Source organism: Grampus griseus (genome assembly GCF_964374135.1).
Source record: "Grampus griseus genome assembly, chromosome: 5".
Classification (NCBI taxonomy): Eukaryota; Metazoa; Chordata; class Mammalia; order Artiodactyla; family Delphinidae; genus Grampus; species Grampus griseus.
The window spans coordinates 11,243,666-11,262,662 of NC_138998.1; the positions used below are offsets into that span (position 1 = coordinate 11,243,666).

Genomic DNA, 18,997 nt, shown 5'->3' on the forward strand with positions numbered 1-18,997 from the left:
TTTGGAGAATATCTAGGTGTATCAGTGGCTTAGTTCTAATTGACAAGAAGAAATGACATTTAATATTTAATATATGATATAGTTATAAGATCAATTAGATTTTGGTTTGGAGAGAATTACTTTTATTCTTTCATAGCAAGTATTTTAATATCTTGATTTCTTATATCTGAATCTTTAGGGTGTTGTTGGTGATCCTGGAATTCCTGGGGGGCCTGGACCCAAAGGATTTAGGGGACTAACAGTAAGTGACCTATAATTCCAGAAATAATAAATGTTTCTTTGGAAGATTCTGGCTTTTATGTTGTAATTATTAATGTGGATTGTCAATCCAACCCAGGGTCATCTGAAATGCCACTTCCTAGCTGTGTGATCTTCAACACATCTTTTCAAGGTCTCTATTTCTATAACATGGGAGTTAAACTTAATGACACAAAAGCTACTTTCAGCTCTAAAATTCTATGTTTCCATGAATCTGAACTATTTTAAGTATTTACAGATTGATAACAGGCTATTCTAAAAAGTGTCAGTGTCTTCCAGTCTTTTCTAGGGCACATATTAAAGCCCAGAATATTAACCCTGTGAGTGGAAATGAAGCTGACATCTTCCTACTCTGTCCTGGAGCGTTTTCTGACAGTTCCAGTCCCCAGAGCCAAGGTCACCTGGTGTATTCATTTTAAGGAAAGCTGTTGAGATGTTCTAAATAGCAAAGTGCAGAGTAGAGTGTTATACTTATTAAAAAACCAAAATGCCAAGACAAGCATCCTTTCATTTTAAAGTTTCAGTGTAATATCGAAGGTCATTACCAGCATGAAAGAGATGCAATTCAACAGATATTTTACATCTGACTGGACAAATTTCATTAGTATCTATATCCATCACCTTGAGTTATGGGAATGATACAGCCAACCCATGTCCTTATATATGTGGGGAATTATTTTTCTTATTTGATTCTTTGCAGATGGCAGCTTTTTATTAGATCTCCGTGTGCTATAGTGTATTCACTTGTTTAAAGCACCAGTTCTAGCTTATGACTAATTTAGATTTAAATGCACAGCCAGTGCCAGAGCAAAGGATATCACTAAATGAAGAGGCTAAGAGGGAAATGGATGTTTACCAATAATTAAGAATTACTATTTAGGATGAAAGATAAAAATCATATGATCATCTCAATAAATGCTGAAAAAACATTTGACAAAATTCAACATCCTTTCAATATAAAAACTCTTAACAAATTGGGTATAGAAGGAAATTACCTCAACATAATAAAGGCCATATTTGAAAAATCCACAACTAACATCACACTCAACAATGAAAGGCTGAAAGCTTTCCTGCGAAGACCAGGAACAAGACATAGGTGTCCACTCTCACTAGTCCTTTTCAACATAATACTGGAAGTCCTAGCTAGAGCAATTAGGCAAGAAAAAGAAATAAAAGTCATCCAAATTGGAAAGGAAGAAGTAAAAGTGTCTGTTTGCAGATGATATGATCTTATAGATAGAAAATCTTAAAGACTTCATTAAAAACTGTTAGAACATTTTGGTACATGACTCTTTTTGAATTATGGTTTTCTCAGGGTATATGCCCAGTAGTGGGATTGCTGGGTCATATGGTAGTTCTATTTGTAGCTTTTTAAGGAACCTCCATACTGTTCTCCACAGTGGCTGTATCAATTTACATTCCCACCAACAGTGTAAGAGGGTTCCCTTTTCTCCACACCCTCTCGCCTGGAGGGGTGGGATAGGGAGTGTGGGAGGGAGGGAGACGCAAGCGGGAAGAGATATGGGAATATATGTATATATATAACTGATTCATTTTGTTGTGAAGCTGAAACTAACATACCATTGTAAAGCAATTATACTCCAATAAAGATGTTAAAAAAAAAAACTGTTAGAAGTAATAAACAAATTCAGTAAAGTTTCAAGATACAAAACCAATATATAAAAGTCAGTTGTGTTTCTATACACTAACAATGAACTATTGGAAAAATTAATTTTTCTGTGAGTTCTGTGGGAAAAAAGAATGGCTATCTATATTACACATAAGGAATTTGTTTAACTTGAATTAATAGTTGCTTTTGCTAAAAATTTTTTTAAATTATAAAGTCACATTAAGGCTGAGGTAGTCTCCATGGATAGAGGATGTGGAAACTCATGTATATTTCTACCTGCAGCTCACTGTAGGTTTGAAAGGTGAGGAAGGCTCTCAAGGACATCAAGGCCCTCCTGGACGGAGAGTAAGTACACTCATTAGAACTAAGGGTCATGTGCTGCTTCCTAGGGTGCCCACTGGAATGAGCACAGAATTTAAAGGCAGAATCACTGGTTCAAGTCCAGACTCTGCTTCTTGCTACCTGGGTGCACTTGGACTAGTCCCTGGGTCTCTCAATTTCCTTCTAAAATGGGAATGACATGTCCTGTTGGAAACACCTCAAAAGGTAGCTGTGAGGATCAGATAGTCAAATGTGAATGCTCTTCATAAACTATAAAGTTCAATGCAAATATGAGCTGTGACTGTTAATTTTTACTGAAGGAAAAAAATAGGGATGAGAATGCATAAGCTTCATTAAGGTGTCCTGACAGGTTGATAGGATTTCCCAAACCACTATTTTTGCCTTCCTGACCTCACGATATAGACGCTGGGGAGATTTGGAAATAAAATTGCAACTTTCCACTGTGATTCAATTACAAAAGAAATGGCACCTCTAGAAGCATTCCTGGACAGAGCCAGGCACATCTCCCACTGACAAGATATCCATATCTCTATTTTAGTGCCTTATGTGTTATTGTGATGACATTAACATGTCTCTCTCCCCTAAAGAGAACAGTCAAATAAGAACTAAATGTTGCCAGCATCTGTGTTTTGTGTGTGAGGTGCAGGAAGCATTGTGTAAGGACAGGAGAAACTTCTTCTCTTGTTTTGTGTATTGTGATTGTTTTCTGACTACCTGGAGGGGTTCTTTAACTTGCAATTTTATAAAGAAAACAAAAACATGGATGTTTTGCGGAAAACTGAATCTGTAGTAGAATGATAATCAACTCACTGTAAAGGATACTCTGGTACAATCTTTTCTTTCTTTTGAATTAAGGAACTGGTGACTATTCTTAGTCATGTGGGTGAGAATCTGGTCTCTGAGTCAATCTGGACTGGTCTGGATTTGCCTCCTTTCCAGATTCTGGAGCTCTCCCTGGAGGTCCCATATCCTCCTGCTCTTGTGTTTGGCCATGCTGGTCTGGTATACGATGGTTTCTCTGTCTCATGCCTGTGGTCCTCAGTCTCTCCTTAAGGAGTTGCTCTAAGTTATTCTTAAACTCAGTCTTTTGGAACCTACTCTCCACAGTTCTGATCTTCTGTAGGATGTGGGCTGCCTACTCTATTCATTAGCTGGAAACTCTTCCTCTCTCTGTTTAAATGGCTGTGCATTTTTTTTCTGTTTTCTGCTGTCTCTTGTAAATGGAAAAATAAGACTCTGAATCTTTTAGTGAGATGCATATTTCTTGATTTGGGTCAGGAAGAAAATATGCCCCCAGTGGGTAGAATCATGGATGCCATGACAGCTCTGGTTAATACCAGCAGCACACAGTGGGCCACATCAGCATTCAGCAGACACTTAACTGTTCAATGGATGGGTGAATGGATGGATGGATAGATGGATAGATGGATGGATGGACAGATGCCCAGTTGTCATTTAGAACAGAGGTTCTTACACTGACATTCATGGATGAGCTTCTGAGGGGTCAGTGAAATCATACAGCAATCATGAGCATGTGACAGCATTTTCTGAAGCCAGCAAACATCCTAGCTTTCAGTGTTTGATCAATTAAGCTAATGTCTACCTAGACTGAACTGAATGGTTTTTCTAGGACGACAAGAAGGAAAGAAACAAAAGTACTTTTTAAAGATACTTGTACTGCAGATAGAACATTTAGAAGGCATTTCTCATAATAATACTTAAAAGCTGCCCAAAGGGATTCATATGTGCAAACACATTGAGAACCAACTGCCAAGAAGAAGGCTGATCCTGATAAAAAGGAATTAAAAGGAAAATGAGAAAAGCTCACACTGTCAAGAAAGGCAGCTGACTGTATTTAGCGCCTTCCCTGACTCATCTCACCCAATTATCTGTATTCCTTTCCTCCATCACCTTCAGCATTTATGAGCTTAGTGTGTATGCTCTCCTTCTGTGTAATGTCCATTTGGCTATGTAATTGTCTTTTTTTTTTCACATATGTTGAGGCTGTGTGCTGCTGCCAGTGTTTTAAATATACTTCAGTAAATGTCTCTCCTTCATGCTACTCTTTGGGAAGCCTGCTGTTTATAATTTTAAGTATTATTATGAGAAATGCCTTCTAAATGTTCTGTCTGCAGTACAAGTATCTTTAAAAAGTACTTTTGTTTCTTTCCTTCTTGTCCTAGAAAAGTCATTCAGTTCATTCTAGGTAGACATTAGCTTAATTGATCAAACACTGAAACAGAAAGGTTTATACTCTCAGTGTGTGGGGGAAGAGCACTGAAGACTCCAATTCACATACCAATAACTTGCTCTGTTTTTGTTTTCCTAGGGCCCTAAAGGCATGGCAGGGCAGCGGGTATATTCTGTATGTATCGTCTTATTCACACACACAAAAATGCAACCTGTTCACTGGGAAATGAATATGGCCACTTGGAATTCACTGTGTTCATGTTTCTTATTTTCTCTCTCCTTTTTCATGTACAGCAATGTGATCTAATCCAGTTCATGCAGGACCATAGTCGTGAGTATCTGTGTGTTGTAGAGCATCATTGATTAGTGAGGGCATTTAGGATGAAGGCAGTGTGGGGATGTGGAATCAGTAGGCTGAACTCACTGGTGGAGAAACCATATGTCCTTGGCAGCAGGCTTGCTGTGAGTGCCTGCTGTGGGAACAGCTCACAACAAAGGAGGAAGGAAAAGGCACATGCCTTAGCTCAGAGGTGTGCTTCCTAGAGGGAGAGAAAACATGCCTGTGGGAAACAATCAGTGACCAACTCAAAAGGTGTGTGACTCAGCTCACACTAGTATAACAATTATGTACAAAGGCCTGGAGGGCATGGTGTTAAAGGGATGGACATGGGGATCTGGGATTGGTTGGCTACTTAATTAATGAAGGCTGCTTGAATGGAAGTCATTGAATCTGGTTATAGGAAATGATGGGAAGCAGCAAGAGAATAGTTTCACAGACTCAGAGACATAGAGAACACACTTGTGGTTGCCAAGGGGGTGGGGGGTGGGGAGGGATTGATTGGGAGTTTGGGATTAGCAGGTGCAAACTATTACATATAGAAAGGGTAAACAACAAGGTCCTACTGTGTAGCACAGGGAAGCATATTCACTATCCTGAGATAAACCATAATGGAAAATAATGTGTATATGTATATATATGAATAACTGAATCACTTATCTGTACAGGAGAAATTAACACAACATTGTAAATCAACTATGCTTCAATAAAATATTTTTTTTAAAAAAAATAGTAGTTTCAACAAAGGAATAAAGCAGGGTCAACAAAGAGAGAGGTTGTCTTTCATTATGATCAAGGAGAATATGAAGTAGAAAGAAACCCAGTGATCTCATTTCTGGAAATTTATGCTAAGGAAATAAAGGAAAAAAATTATAGGTACAGAGGTTGCTGAAATATTATTCATTAGAGAAAAATGACTATATAAGTAGACTGTTTATACTTATAGAATAATTGGGTTATAGTCCATCATGCTCTGATAAAATATTAAGCAGATATGATTTTTATGAAGACTCACACAAATATGAAAAATATTGTCATTAAAAACTAGAAAATTAAATTGACTCTTCATTTTTACATATAGGTAAATATATATACATAGAAACAAATACTAGAAGAGGAATTGGGAAAATGTAACCATGTATTGTGTTAGGGTGGTAGAATTCTAGGTGATTTGTCTTTCTTCATGTTTCAATTTATATTCATGCCTATACAATCACAGTCAGAAGAATAGAAAATGGGAAAATCAGAAAGACTTATTATAAGAGACTGGATAAAAATGTAGTCATTGCAAGTGTATGGCCAGGAAAGACCAACAACAAAAACAAGTTTAAAACAACTGTAAGGACTCCCTCTTGCAAGAGCACCAGAATCACAAGTAACTGCTGAACAATCATTGATAGAAAGACACTGGAACTCACTAAAAAAGATACATCACATCCAAAGACAAAGGAGAAACTACAATGAGATGGTAGGAGGGGGTGCAATCACAATAAAATCAAATCTCATAACTGGTGAGTGGGTGACTCACAAAATGGAGAACAATTATACCACAGAAGTCCACCCACTGGATTGAAGGTTCTGAGACCCATGTCAGGCTTCCCAGCCTGGGGGTCTGGCAACAGGAGGAGGAATTCCCGGAGAATTAGACTTTGAAGGCTAGCAGGATTTGATTGCAGAACTTAAACAGGACTGGGGGATACAGAGATTCCACTCTTGGAGGGCAAACACAAAGTAGTGTGTGTATCAGGACCCAGGGAGAAGGAGAAGTGACCTCATAGGAGACTGAATGAGACCTACCTGCTAGTGTTGGAGGGTCTCCTGCAGAGGTGGGGGGTGGCTGTGGCTCACTGCAGGGAAATGGACACTGGCAGCAGAAGTTCTGGGATGTACTCCTTGACATGAGCGCTCCTGGAGTCCATGATTAGCACCACTAAAGAGCCTGTAGCCTCAAGTGCTGGGTCACCTCAGGCCAAACAACGAATAGGGAGGGCACTCACCCCCACTTATCACCAGACAAGTAGATTAAAGTTTTACTGAGCTCTGCCCACCTGAGCAACACCCAGCTCTACCCACCACCAGTCCGTCCCATCAGGAAGCTTGCACAAGCCTCTTAGATAGCCTCATCTACCAGAGGGAAGACTATAGAAACAAGAACTACAATCCTGAAGCCTGTGGAACAAAAACCACATTCACAGAAAGACAGATAAAGTGAAAAGGCAGAGGGCTATGTACCAGATGAAGGAACAAGATAAAACCCCAGAAAAACAATTAAATGAAGTGGAGATAGGCAACCTTCCAGAAAAAGAATTCAGAATATTGATAGTGAAGATGATCCAGGACCTTGGAAAAAGAATGGAGGTAAAGATTGAGAAGATGCAAGAAATGTTTAACAAAGACCTAGAAGAATTAAAGAACAAACAAACAGAGATGAACAATACAATAACTGAAATGAAAAATACACTAGAAGGAACCAATAGCAGAATAACTGAGGCAGAAGAATGGATAACTGACCTGGAAGAAGACAGAATGGTGGAATTCACTGCCATGGAACAGAATAAAGAAAAAAAGAATGAAAATAAATGAAGACACCCTAAGAGACCTCTGGGACAACATTAAACGGACCAATATTTGCATTATACCAGTCCCAGAAGAAGAGAGAGAGAAAGGATCTCAGAAAATATTTGAAGAGATTATAGTTGAAAACTTCCCTAACATGGGAAAGGAAATAGCTGCCCAAGACCAGGAAGCACAGAGAGTCCCAGACAGGATAAACCTAAGGAGAAACACACCGAGACACATAGTAATCAAATTTACAAAAATTAAAGACAAAGAAAAATTATTAAAAGCAACAAGGGAAAAACAACAAGTAACATACAAGGGAACCCCCATAAGGTTAACAGCTGATTGCTCAGCAGAAACTCTACAAGCCAGGGAGGAGTGGCATAATATATTTAGAGTGATGAAAGGGAAAAACCTACAACCAAGATTACTCTACCCAGCAAGGATCTCATTCAGATACAATGGAGAAATCAAAAGCTTTATAGACAAGCAAAAGCTAAAAGAATTCAGCACCACCAAACCAGCTCTACAACAAATGCTAAAGGAACTTCTCTAAGTGGGAAACACAAGAGAAGTAAAGGACCTACAAAAGCAAACCCAAAACAATTAAGAAAATGGTAATAGGAACATACATATTAATAATTACCTCAAATGTTAATGGATTAAATGCTCCAACCAAAAGACACGGGCTTAGTGAATGGATACAAAAACAAGATATATATATATATATAAATATATATATATAAAAATATATATATATATAAATATATATATATAAAATATATATATATATATAAAAACAAGAGATATATATATATATATAATATATATATATATATGCTGTCTACAAGAGACCCACTTCAGTCCAAGGGACACATACAGACTGAAAGTGAGGGGATGGAAAAAGATATTCTATGCAAATGGAAATCAAAAGAAAGCTGGAGTAACAATACTCATATCAGATAAAATAGACTTTAAAATAAAGAATGTTACAAAAGACAAGGAAGGACACTACATAATGATCAAGGGTTCAATCCAAGAAGAAGATATAACAATTATAAATATATATGCACCCAGCATAGGAGCACCTCAATACATAAGGCAAATGCTAACAGCTATAAAACAGGAAATCGACAGTAACACAATAATAGTGGGGGACTTTAACACCTCACTTATACCAATGGACATATCATACAGAGAGAAAATTGATAAGGAAACACAAGCTTTAAATGACACAATAGACCAGTGTATTTAATTGATATTTATAGGACATTCCATCCAAAAACAGCAGATCACACTTTCTTCTCCAGTGCCCATGGAACATTCTCCAGGATAAATCACATCTTCGGTCACAAATTAGCCTTGGTAAATTTAAGAAAATTGAAATCATATCAAACATGTTTTCCAACCACAATGCTATGAGATTCGAAATGAATTACAGGGAAAAAAAACGTAAAAAACACAAACCCATGGAGGCTAAACAATGAGTTACTAAATAGCCAAGAGATCACTGAAGAAATCAAAGAGGAAATCAAAAAACACCTAGAGACAAATTACAACAAAAACACAGTAATCCAAAACCTATGGGATGCAACAAAAGCAGTTCTAAGAGGAAAGTTTATAGCAATACAAGCCTACCTCAAGAAACAAGAAAAATCATAAATAAATAATCTAACCTTACACCTAAAGGGACTAGAGAAAGAAGAACAAACAAAACCCAAAGTTAGCAGAAGGAAAGAAATCATAAAGATCAGAGCAGAAATAAATGAAATAGAAACAAAGAAAATAGTAGCAATGATCAATAAAACTGAAAGCTGGTTCTTTGAGAAGATAAACTAAATTGTTAAACAATTAGCAAGACTCATTGAGAAAAAGAGGGAGAGGACTCAAATCAATAAAAATAGAAATGAAAAAGGAGAAGTTACAACAGACACCACAGAAATACACAGCACCCTAAGAGACTACTACAAGCAAATCTATGCCAATAAAATGGACAACCAGGAAGAAACGGACAAATTCTTAGAAAGGTATAACCTTCTAAGACTGAGCTAGGAAGAAATAGAAAATATGAACAGACCAATCACAAGTAATGAAATTGAAACTGTGATTAAAAATCTTCCAACAAACAAAAGTCCAGTACCAGATGGCTTCCTGGGTGAATTCTATCAAACATTTAGAGAAGAGCTAACACCCATCCGTCTTGAACTCTTCCAAATAATTGCAGAGGAAGAAACACTCCCAAACTCATTCTATGAGGCCACCATCAGCCTGATACCAAAACCAGACAAAGATACTACAGAAAAAGAAAATTACAGACCAATGTCACTGATGAATATAGATGCAAAAGTCCTCAACAAAATGCTAGCAAACAGAATCCAACAACACATTAAAAGGATCATACACCATGATCAAGTGGGATTTATCCAGGGATGCAAGGATTCTTCAATATACACAAATCAATCAATGTGATATACCATATTAACAAACTGAAGGATAAGAACCATATGATAATCTCAGTAGATGCAGAAAAAGCTTTTGACAAAATTCAACACTCATTTATGATAAAAACTCTCCAGAAAGTGGGTATAGAGGGAACCTACCTCAACATGATAAAGGCCATATCCGACAAACCCACAGCAAACATCATTCTCAATGGTGAAACACGGAATGCATTTCCTCTAAGACCAGGAAAAAGACAAGGATGTACACTCTCGCCACTATTATTCAACATAGTTTTGGAAGTCCTAGCCACCGCCATCAAAGAAGAAAAAGGAATACATATTGGAAAAGAAGAAGTAAAACTGTCACTGTTTACAGATGACATGATGCTATACATAGATAATCTTAATGATGCCACCAGAAAACTACTAGAGCTAATCAATGAATTTGATAAAGTAGCAGGATACAAAATTAATGCACAGAAATCTCTGGTATTCCTATACACTAACAATGAAAGATCAGAAAAAGAAGTTAAGGAAACAATCCCATTCACCATCACAACAAAAAGAATAAAATACCTAGGAATAAACCTCCTGAAGGAGGTAAAAGACCTGTACTCAGAAAACCATAAGACACTGACGAAAGAAATCAAAGATAACACAAAGAGATGGAGAGATATACCATGTTCTTGGATTGGAAGAATCAATATTGTGAAAACGACTGTACTACCCAAAGCCATCTACAGATTCAATGCAATCCCTCTCAAATTACCAGTGATATTTTTTTACAGAGCTAGAACAAAAAAATCTTAAAATTTGTATGGAGACACAAAAGACCCCAAATAGCCAACACAATCCTGAGGGGAAAAAATGGAGCTGGAGGAATCAGGCTCCCAGACTTCAGACTATACTACAAAGCTACAGTAATCAGACAGTATGGTACTGGCACAAAGACAGACATATAGATCAATGGAACAGGATAGAAAGCCCAGAGATACACCCACGCACCTATGGTCAATTAACCTGTGACAAAGGAGGCAAGGATAAACAATGAATAAAAAACAGTCTCTTCAATAAGTGCTGCTGGGAAAACTGAACAGCTACATGTAAAAGAATGAAATTAGAACTCTTCCTAACACCATACACAAAAATATACTCAAAATGGACTAAAGAACTAAATGTAAGGCCATACACTATAAAACTCTTAGAGAAAAACATAGAAAGAACATTCTTTGACGTAAATCACAGCAAGATCTTTTCTGACCCACCTCCTAGAGTAATGGAGATGAAAACAAAAATAAACAAATGGGACTTAATGAAATTTAAAAGCTCTTGCACAATAAAGGAAACTATAAATGAGATGAAAAGAAAACCCTCAGAATGGGAGAAAATATTTGCAAATGAATCAATGGACAAAAGGTTAATCTCCAAATTATATAAACAGCTCATGTAGCTCAATATTAAAAAAACAAACAACCCAATCCAAAAATGGGCAGAAAACCTAAATGGACATTTCTCCAAAGAAGACATACAGATGGCCAAGAAGCACATGAAAAGATGCTCAACATAACTAATCATTAGAGAAATGCAAATCAAAACCACAATGAGTTATCACCTCACACCAGTCAGAGTGGTCGTCATGGCAAACTCTACAAACTATAAATGCTGGAGAGGGTGTGGAATAAATGGGACCGTCTTGCACTCTTGGTGGGAATGTAAATTGATACAGCCACTATGGAGAACAGTATGGAGGTTCCTTAAAATACTAAAAATAGAATTACCATATGACCCAGCAATCCCACAACTGGGCATATACCCTGAGAAAACCATAATTCAAAAAGATGCATGCACCCCAATGTTCATTTCAGCACTATTTACAATAACCAGGTCATGGAAGCAACCTAAATGTCCACTGACAGACGAATGGCTAAAGAAGATGTAGTACATATATACAATGGAATATTACACAGCCATAAACAGGAATGAAATTGGGTCATTTGTAGAGACATGGTTGTACCCAGAGGCTGTCATATGGAGTGAAGCAAGTCAGAAAGAGAAAAACAAATATCGTATGTTAATTTATTTATGTGGAATCTGGTAAAATGGTACAGAAGAACCGGTTTGCGAGGCAGAAATAGAGACACAGATGTAGAGAACAAACATATGGACACAAAGGGAGGAAAGCCGGGGGGAGGAGGTGGTGGTGGGATGAATTGGGAGATTGGGATTGACATGTATACACTAATATGTATAAAATAGATAACTAACAACCTGCTGTATAAAAAAATAAATAATTAAAATAAAATTTAAAATAAATAAATAAATAAAAACTCTAAGACCACAGCGGGAGAGGTTTGGTACCACTGAGGATGAGAAGACAGAGGAAGAATTGTGAAGAAAATCTATTGGTAGGAAGAAGTGATGAGTTTAAACATTTTAGAGGCAGAGGAATGCTGTGTAGACCCTAAAGTGAAATGATCTACAGGCAGAATGGAAGCTGGAGTTACTAACATCCTTAGAGCCGCAGGGATGAATGAGCTTCCAAAGGATGTGAAACTAGAGAGACAGAAATAGAATTCCAAGAGATGAACCCAGGGAGATGCATTAGCAAAAAGAGTGGGCCCAACACCAGAAAAAATGGCACTGCAGAGATGAGGAAATCCCACCAAGTGTGGGCAACTTGGAAAGAGGCAAGAAGCAGCCAGTGGAGAAAACTCCAATGTTGAGTGGGGGAACCCATGTCAAAGATGTCACTTGAGAGCTGAAAGGCTCTCCAGCACAGGGAGGAGGTGAGAACCAGCCTGGGGCACAGGGAGAGGACAAGAGGAGAGCTATTGTAGGGAGAGGAGTGTGTGATCTAAATCAGGGAAGACCCAAGGGGTGGAAGGGGCAGGGAGGTGAATACCTATCTTGGAGGATTTGGGGTGTGAGGGCATTTTCCAACACTGCATGAAAGGAGTTAGCCAAGAAATTAAGGGATTGTTGTGGAGTGGGCAGAGTCTATAACCAGACAGGGTGCTGATCAGAGAGCATGGAACTCTAGAATGCAGAACTGAGATAGGGGTTTGGGTGACAGGCCTTTGGAGCTAATTCAGATGCCCTGCAAGGTTGGACTCCTGCTGCACCATGTTTGTTCTTCAGCCCTACAGCAGCTCCAGACGCACTGGCATGAGGGCCCTGGGATGGTGGGTGGGAACTTCCCCCAGAATAAAGTAAGAGATCTAGGAAGCTGGGGAGAAAGGAGAGAGAAAGGGAGGTTGGGAATAAAACAGGAGGGCCCAAGTAATTGGAGTCTTAGAAGGAGAGACATAAAAAAGAGAATTTTCAGGAAAAACTAAATTAAAAAAAAGAAACACCCTAAAAGAGGTCAAGTAGTTTCCCCAGACTGAAACTCAGACAAATGCACCTAATTCTAGAGTTTGTTCTTCTGGCCTCACAGCTGGGCTGGAAGTTAACAAATGGGACTTCTCAGTCAGGAAGAGAGATCTATTTCAGGCCTTGAGATGCAGAGGAGGCCGTGAGTTCTGTGTGCTCTCTGTTGGCAGTCAGCATCTCAGCAACTGTAGGATGAAGACAAACAAAAATGTTCCTAGGGTTGATGTGAGGGTGTTTGTGGGCTGTGGGCCAGCAGGATGGATGACCAGTTTGTTGACAGGGCTAGTAAAATCTTTTATTGTCTTGGAGTGCTTCATTTGCTTCCTAGGAATTGAGTAAAATGAACATGGAAATTGTCAGGCCTGTGCTTTCTTCAAGATTTGCCAATAGTTCCCCCTGTTACATCTCATGCTTACCAGGTAAATCACTTGGAGAAACCAGATGCTCGGGAGAAAGCAGGGGATTCCCTCAGTCTGGATACAAGATCACACAAACACAGGAGCTGTATTTTTTTTAGCAGAGACGAAGTTCATTTGGAAATCTCCACAGCTCTGCAGAAAAATAGAGGTTCCCAAGGTGCTCATCAGGGAAGAAAATAAGACCCCGTATTTTAGTCCTGCCTTGTTGAATGGCTCTCAGAAGGCTGTAAAATAGAGACAAAACAAATTGAATTTTAGCTATCTTACCTTTTAATCAGAGGCTCATCTGTTCTGTTTCTAAAACAAGTGATCAGTGATTCAAATTTCAACCAGAATTCTGCTAATGTCTGCTGGCCACAGCTCACAAGGAGGAAAGGTCAGGAAGATCCACAAAATAATAAACTTCTGTGTCCACCCTCCTCCATCCTTTAACCTTGGCTTCCTGTTACTAGAAACTAGCCCCATTTGCAATTAGAGTTAAACAGAATATTAAACTTTGTTGAAATTTTATTTTTTGGATTATTTTCAGTCAGCATTCCAAAAGTGTAACAGACTCTTTCTCTCTCTCTCCTCTTTATAGCTTGTTGGAAAGGTGAGTATTCTTACCATATTATGCAGCTTGCTGAAATAATTCTTGCATTCTGACAAGACCATATACACACTACTATATATAAAATAGATAACCAACAAGGACCTACTGTATAGCACAAGGAACTATACTCAATAGTTTATAACAACCTATAAGGGAAAAGAATTGGGAAAAAATAGATATATATATGTATGTCTAACTGAATCACTTTGTTGTAACTAACACAACACTGTAAATCAACTATACTTCAATAAATTAAAAAAAAAAAGTAAATGGGCAAAATATTTGAATAAACACTTCACAAAGGAAAAAAAAAGAAACTCTCATCCCCATGGGAAAAGAGACTTCTTCCTTCTGTGCAGACACTTATTATGACTATAATTTTAAGTGTCATGTTTGGACTTAACTATAAAATGCTGACCGCCAGCTCCCAGATCTTTCACACTGCTGTTCTTTCCAGGTCCTGCCAGTTTCCAACTAATTTTCTTCACGGGGTAGGTCCTGTGTTGCTGGGCAATTCAGTGCAGGGCTGCTCGCTGCCTGACCCATTCTGTTGTTCCATCTGCTGCTGAGTCCGTGGACACTGGCTCCTTGGACGGGTGATGTTTCCTTTCCTCTCTCTGACCTCCATTCACAGCTTTCACCTCCATGTGCCCACCACTCGTCAGCCTGACCCAGAGCATGGAGGATGGTCTTCTTGGGGCCTAGACTACAGTCGGTGTTCTGTGGTGCCTTAGACCCCTCGGATGATGTCACCCCTGAGCCGGTTAAGTCAACTCCAAGAGCTCCTGGTCTCCTAGAGGCCTGCTGACATAGATCCACCGGATCTTTGAGCTCATCCCAAAGTTTGGCACCATTCACTTTATTCCAAAAAAAAAAAATCTTAGTAAATCTAAGCACTCAGTAAAACTTCAGGGGTTTGAATTAAATTTATCAGGTACCCTACTGGGCACTAAGAAAGGGAGAGATTAAAAATAAATGGAAACTGGTGCTGCCTTCTAGGAAAATCTGTGATGATAGGTCTGAAGATGCTATCTACCACTTCATTAATCATTTTTAGTATAGGGCTAAGAAATAAGGCATAGTCCATTTTTCTCATTTTCTTTTTCATTATTGGCTTGCATATTTTAAAAATTTCTTCACAGCAAAATGTCTTGATTCAAAATACATCTCAAAATCAACACTTCCTCTTCTATTTCTGTTACTGGTAACAATGGTGGGGAGATGCTATATTTTGAGTTTTATGCATTTTGATAGTTAGCTAGGTTGGGGAGAGTAGATGTAGATGAGGGGGTGCTTAATTTTTAAATAATTTCATTTTCTCTTCCTGTGTTCAGACTTTAACAAGGACTTTGAAAAGTTTGGTTTGATACATAGGGCAGATTACCTATGAAATTCCCAAAGTGCAGTCATCATAAAACTATTAGGATTGAGTTGGAGATTACAGACAGTCCCATCTTTATAATAGCTTGTTGAAAGCCTGCCATGGTCCACTGTGCTGCCCCCTTCCTCCTGCCACCCTCGCTGTCATCCCAAAGCCCCTGAAATCCTCTCTCTCTGGAAACAGCCTCTTTGTCCTCTGAATCCCTGTGAAGAATAATAATCACTCTCTACCTTTCAATATCGTGATCTTCCCCAGACAAGTTCCTCGAGGGCAAACTTGGATTTGTTCATCTTCATATGTATCTCACAGCACATGTTACCCTGCATTTCACATGGTGGATACTCAATAAATGTTTGCACATAAGTGGATGAAAATCTTCCAGCTGACTTTATCATTATTAGTAGATCATTTCTGAAGATTTTTTTTTTTTTTGCGGTACGTGGGCCTCTCACTGTTGTGACCTCTCCCGTTGCAGAGCACAGGCTCTGGACGCGCAGGCTCAGCGGCCATGGCTCACGGGCCCATCCGCTCCACGGCATGTGGGATCTTCCTGGACCGGTGCACGAACCTGTGACCCCTGCATCAGCAGGCGGACTCTCAACCACTGCGCCACCAGGGAAGCCCCATTTCTGAAGATTTTTGAAGAGAATAAACTTTCAGATTTTTTTTTGAATTTTATATTTTTTATACAGCAGGTTCTTGTTAGTTATCCATTTTATACATATTAGTATATACATGTCAATCCCAATCCCCCAATTCATCACACCACCACCACCCCCCACCACCACTTTCCCCACTTGGTGTCCATATGTTTGTTCTCTACATCTGTGTCTCTATTTCTGCCCTGCAAACTGGTCATCTCTACCATTTTTCTAGGTTCCACATATATGCGTTAATATACAATATTTGTTTTTCTCTTTCTGACTTACTTCACTCTGTATCACAGTCTCCAGATCCATCCACGTCTCTACAAATGACCCAATTTCGTTCCTTTTTATGGCTGAGTAATATTCCAGTGTATATATGTACCACATCTTCTTTATCCATTCATCTGTCGATGGGCATTTAGGTTGCTTGCATGTCCTGGCTATTGTAAATAGAGCTGCAGTGAACATTGTGTTACATGATTCTTTTTGAATTATGGTTTTCTCTGGATATATTCCCAGTAGTGGGATTGCTGGGTCATATAGTAATTCTATTTTTAGTTTTTTAAGGAACCTCCATACAGTTCTCCATAGTGGCTGTATCAATTTACATTCCCACCAACAGTGCAAGAGGGTTACCTTACCTTCAGATTTTCTGATAAGCCATAGTTTCCTTTAAAAATTTTCCATACAGTAAAATTCACTCTTTTGTTCGGTTTTTACACATGCATAGATTCATGTAATCACCACCACAATCAAGATACAGCAAGTTCCATCAGCTCAAATACTCCTTCCAATTTCTTTTTAAATAGTAGAATGATGGTGGGCAGTGAAGTCTGAGCATTATATAGCAAAATATCACTGCTCTGTATTTAGGTAACACCTTCAGGCTAACAAAGGAGAGTCTTTTCCTCCCTTTACATGTGGGTACCTCTGGTTCTAGGGTTTACGTGACACTTGCATTTTCCCAGACTTCAGTGTCAACCTATCTCACTGGAGTAAAGGGAATGGGAAAGGCTTTTGACCCAGTGAAATAACTTAATACTTTTGCTTCTCATCTTTGTAGAAAAGTGTCCAGTGTATCCAACAGAGCTAGTATTTGCCCTGGACCAGTCCTACGATATCACAGAGCAGAGATTTAATGAAACGAGGGACATCATCATTTCTATTGTCAATGACCTTCACATCAGGGAAAATAATTGCCCTGTGGGAGCAAGAGTTGTCGTGGTTTCCTTCGACTTAGACACCAACTACCTCATCCGTGGGTCTGACTACCATAGTAAGAAGCAACTCCTCCAGCTTCTTTCCCAAATTAAATATCAAAACTCCGGAGAAGTCCGAGACATTGGTAACTCGATGAAGTTTGTGGCTCGGAACATCTTCAAGCGGATGTTAGCAGGAGCCAATGTGCAGAGAGTCGCTGTGTTTTTTAGCAATGGACAATCTGCCAGTAGGTCATCCATCATCACGGCCACCATGGAGTTTAGTGCCTTGGATATCAGCCCTGCAGTCTTTGCTTTTAATGAAAGAGTTTCCCTTGAGGAGGCTTTTGAGGTAAGTACTTCCCTGGTCAACGTATTTATTTTTAAGATATTAGTACTGGCAGGACAGGAATACTGGGGAGTATGGGGACAGATGTGGCCTCTTGACCTCCTTTGCAATTTTCACAGCTGTATTGTTGCCAGGGTCTGAAATCCAATTTTTAATAAGCACAGTAGCCAATGATAGCAGCCACCTTTGTTCAGGTCCTGCTGGGCACCAGGCACTGTCCCTAGAGCTTTACATAAACACTCAGGCATTTGCCAACCCTCTGAAGTAAATTCACGTTATCTCCATTTAAAAATCAGGAAACTGAGGCCCAGAGAGTTTGAGTGACTTCTTCAATTTTGTACAGCTATTAAGTGGCTAAATCAAGATTTGAAATAGGGCTATCAATATAATGCTTTACCAGCCCTCTGCCAACCTGGTGTTTCTCAAATCTGTCATCTGCTAGCTGAATCTCATTGAACAGCTGGACTTAACCTGTAATGGGTGAAGTTTATGGGGTTTTTGAACCCTTAAGGTGTAAAACTTTGATGGGTATGAACCTTTTTCCCAAGAGAGGTTCCATCACTTTTGGATTCACAGATTCTCATGGGATCTGTGCTTCCCTCTTTCTCCCTGCAAACTGAAGAACTTCTCCATCTACTGTTCAACTATTTTAAAATCTACTCATTATCCATGAAATACATGCTCCTGGACCTGGGTGGAATCATTATGTCATCCAAGAGGTTATAAAGGTCTTTTTTTTTTTTTTTTTTTTTTTTTTTTTGTGGTACGCGGCCTCTCACTGTTGTGGCTTCTCCCGTTGCGGAACACAGGCTCTGGACGCGTAGGTTCAGCGGCCATGGCTTACGGGCCCAGCCGCTCCGCGGCATGTGGGATCTTCCTGGACCGGGGCACGAACCCGTGTCCCCTGCATTGGCAGGCGGACTCTCAACCACTGCGCCACCAGGGAAGCCTTATAAAGGTCTATATTTACACAAATACACATGTCTACTATAAAAAGAAAAGCCCTCTATAACATGAAGAGAGTCAATAATCGTAAGATATCCATGAATATTTTGGAAATAGGAGTCATAGGGAGAATAGATCCTGACAGAAAGGATTGTAGGAATTTGAAGTAGTTTCTATAAAAATAATTACTTCCCAACATAGATAATTTATTTATTGGTTTTGTTATGGTATATGTCTCCCCACTAGAATGTAGGATAGAGTTTTTATCTGCTTTGTTCATTTCTGTATCCCCAGCACCTAGAATATTACCTATTTAACATTGTAGGCGTTCAATAA

General features: G+C 38.9%; 1 protein-coding gene across 1 annotated transcript in view; it reads left to right on the plus strand.

The window, feature by feature from the left end:
• Positions 1–18,997, plus strand: part of COL6A5 (collagen type VI alpha 5 chain) — a gene marked incomplete at both ends in the record, with an annotated part of 107,889 nt that overhangs the window by 50,294 nt on the left and 38,598 nt on the right. Inside the window, 6 exons of the mRNA XM_082655016.1 lie at positions 179–241; positions 2,171–2,233; positions 4,560–4,595; positions 4,715–4,751; positions 14,129–14,140; positions 17,232–17,719. Coding sequence (XP_082511142.1) covers positions 179–241; positions 2,171–2,233; positions 4,560–4,595; positions 4,715–4,751; positions 14,129–14,140; positions 17,232–17,719 — 699 coding nt within the window. The remainder of the gene's footprint in view (positions 1–178; positions 242–2,170; positions 2,234–4,559; positions 4,596–4,714; positions 4,752–14,128; positions 14,141–17,231; positions 17,720–18,997) is intronic.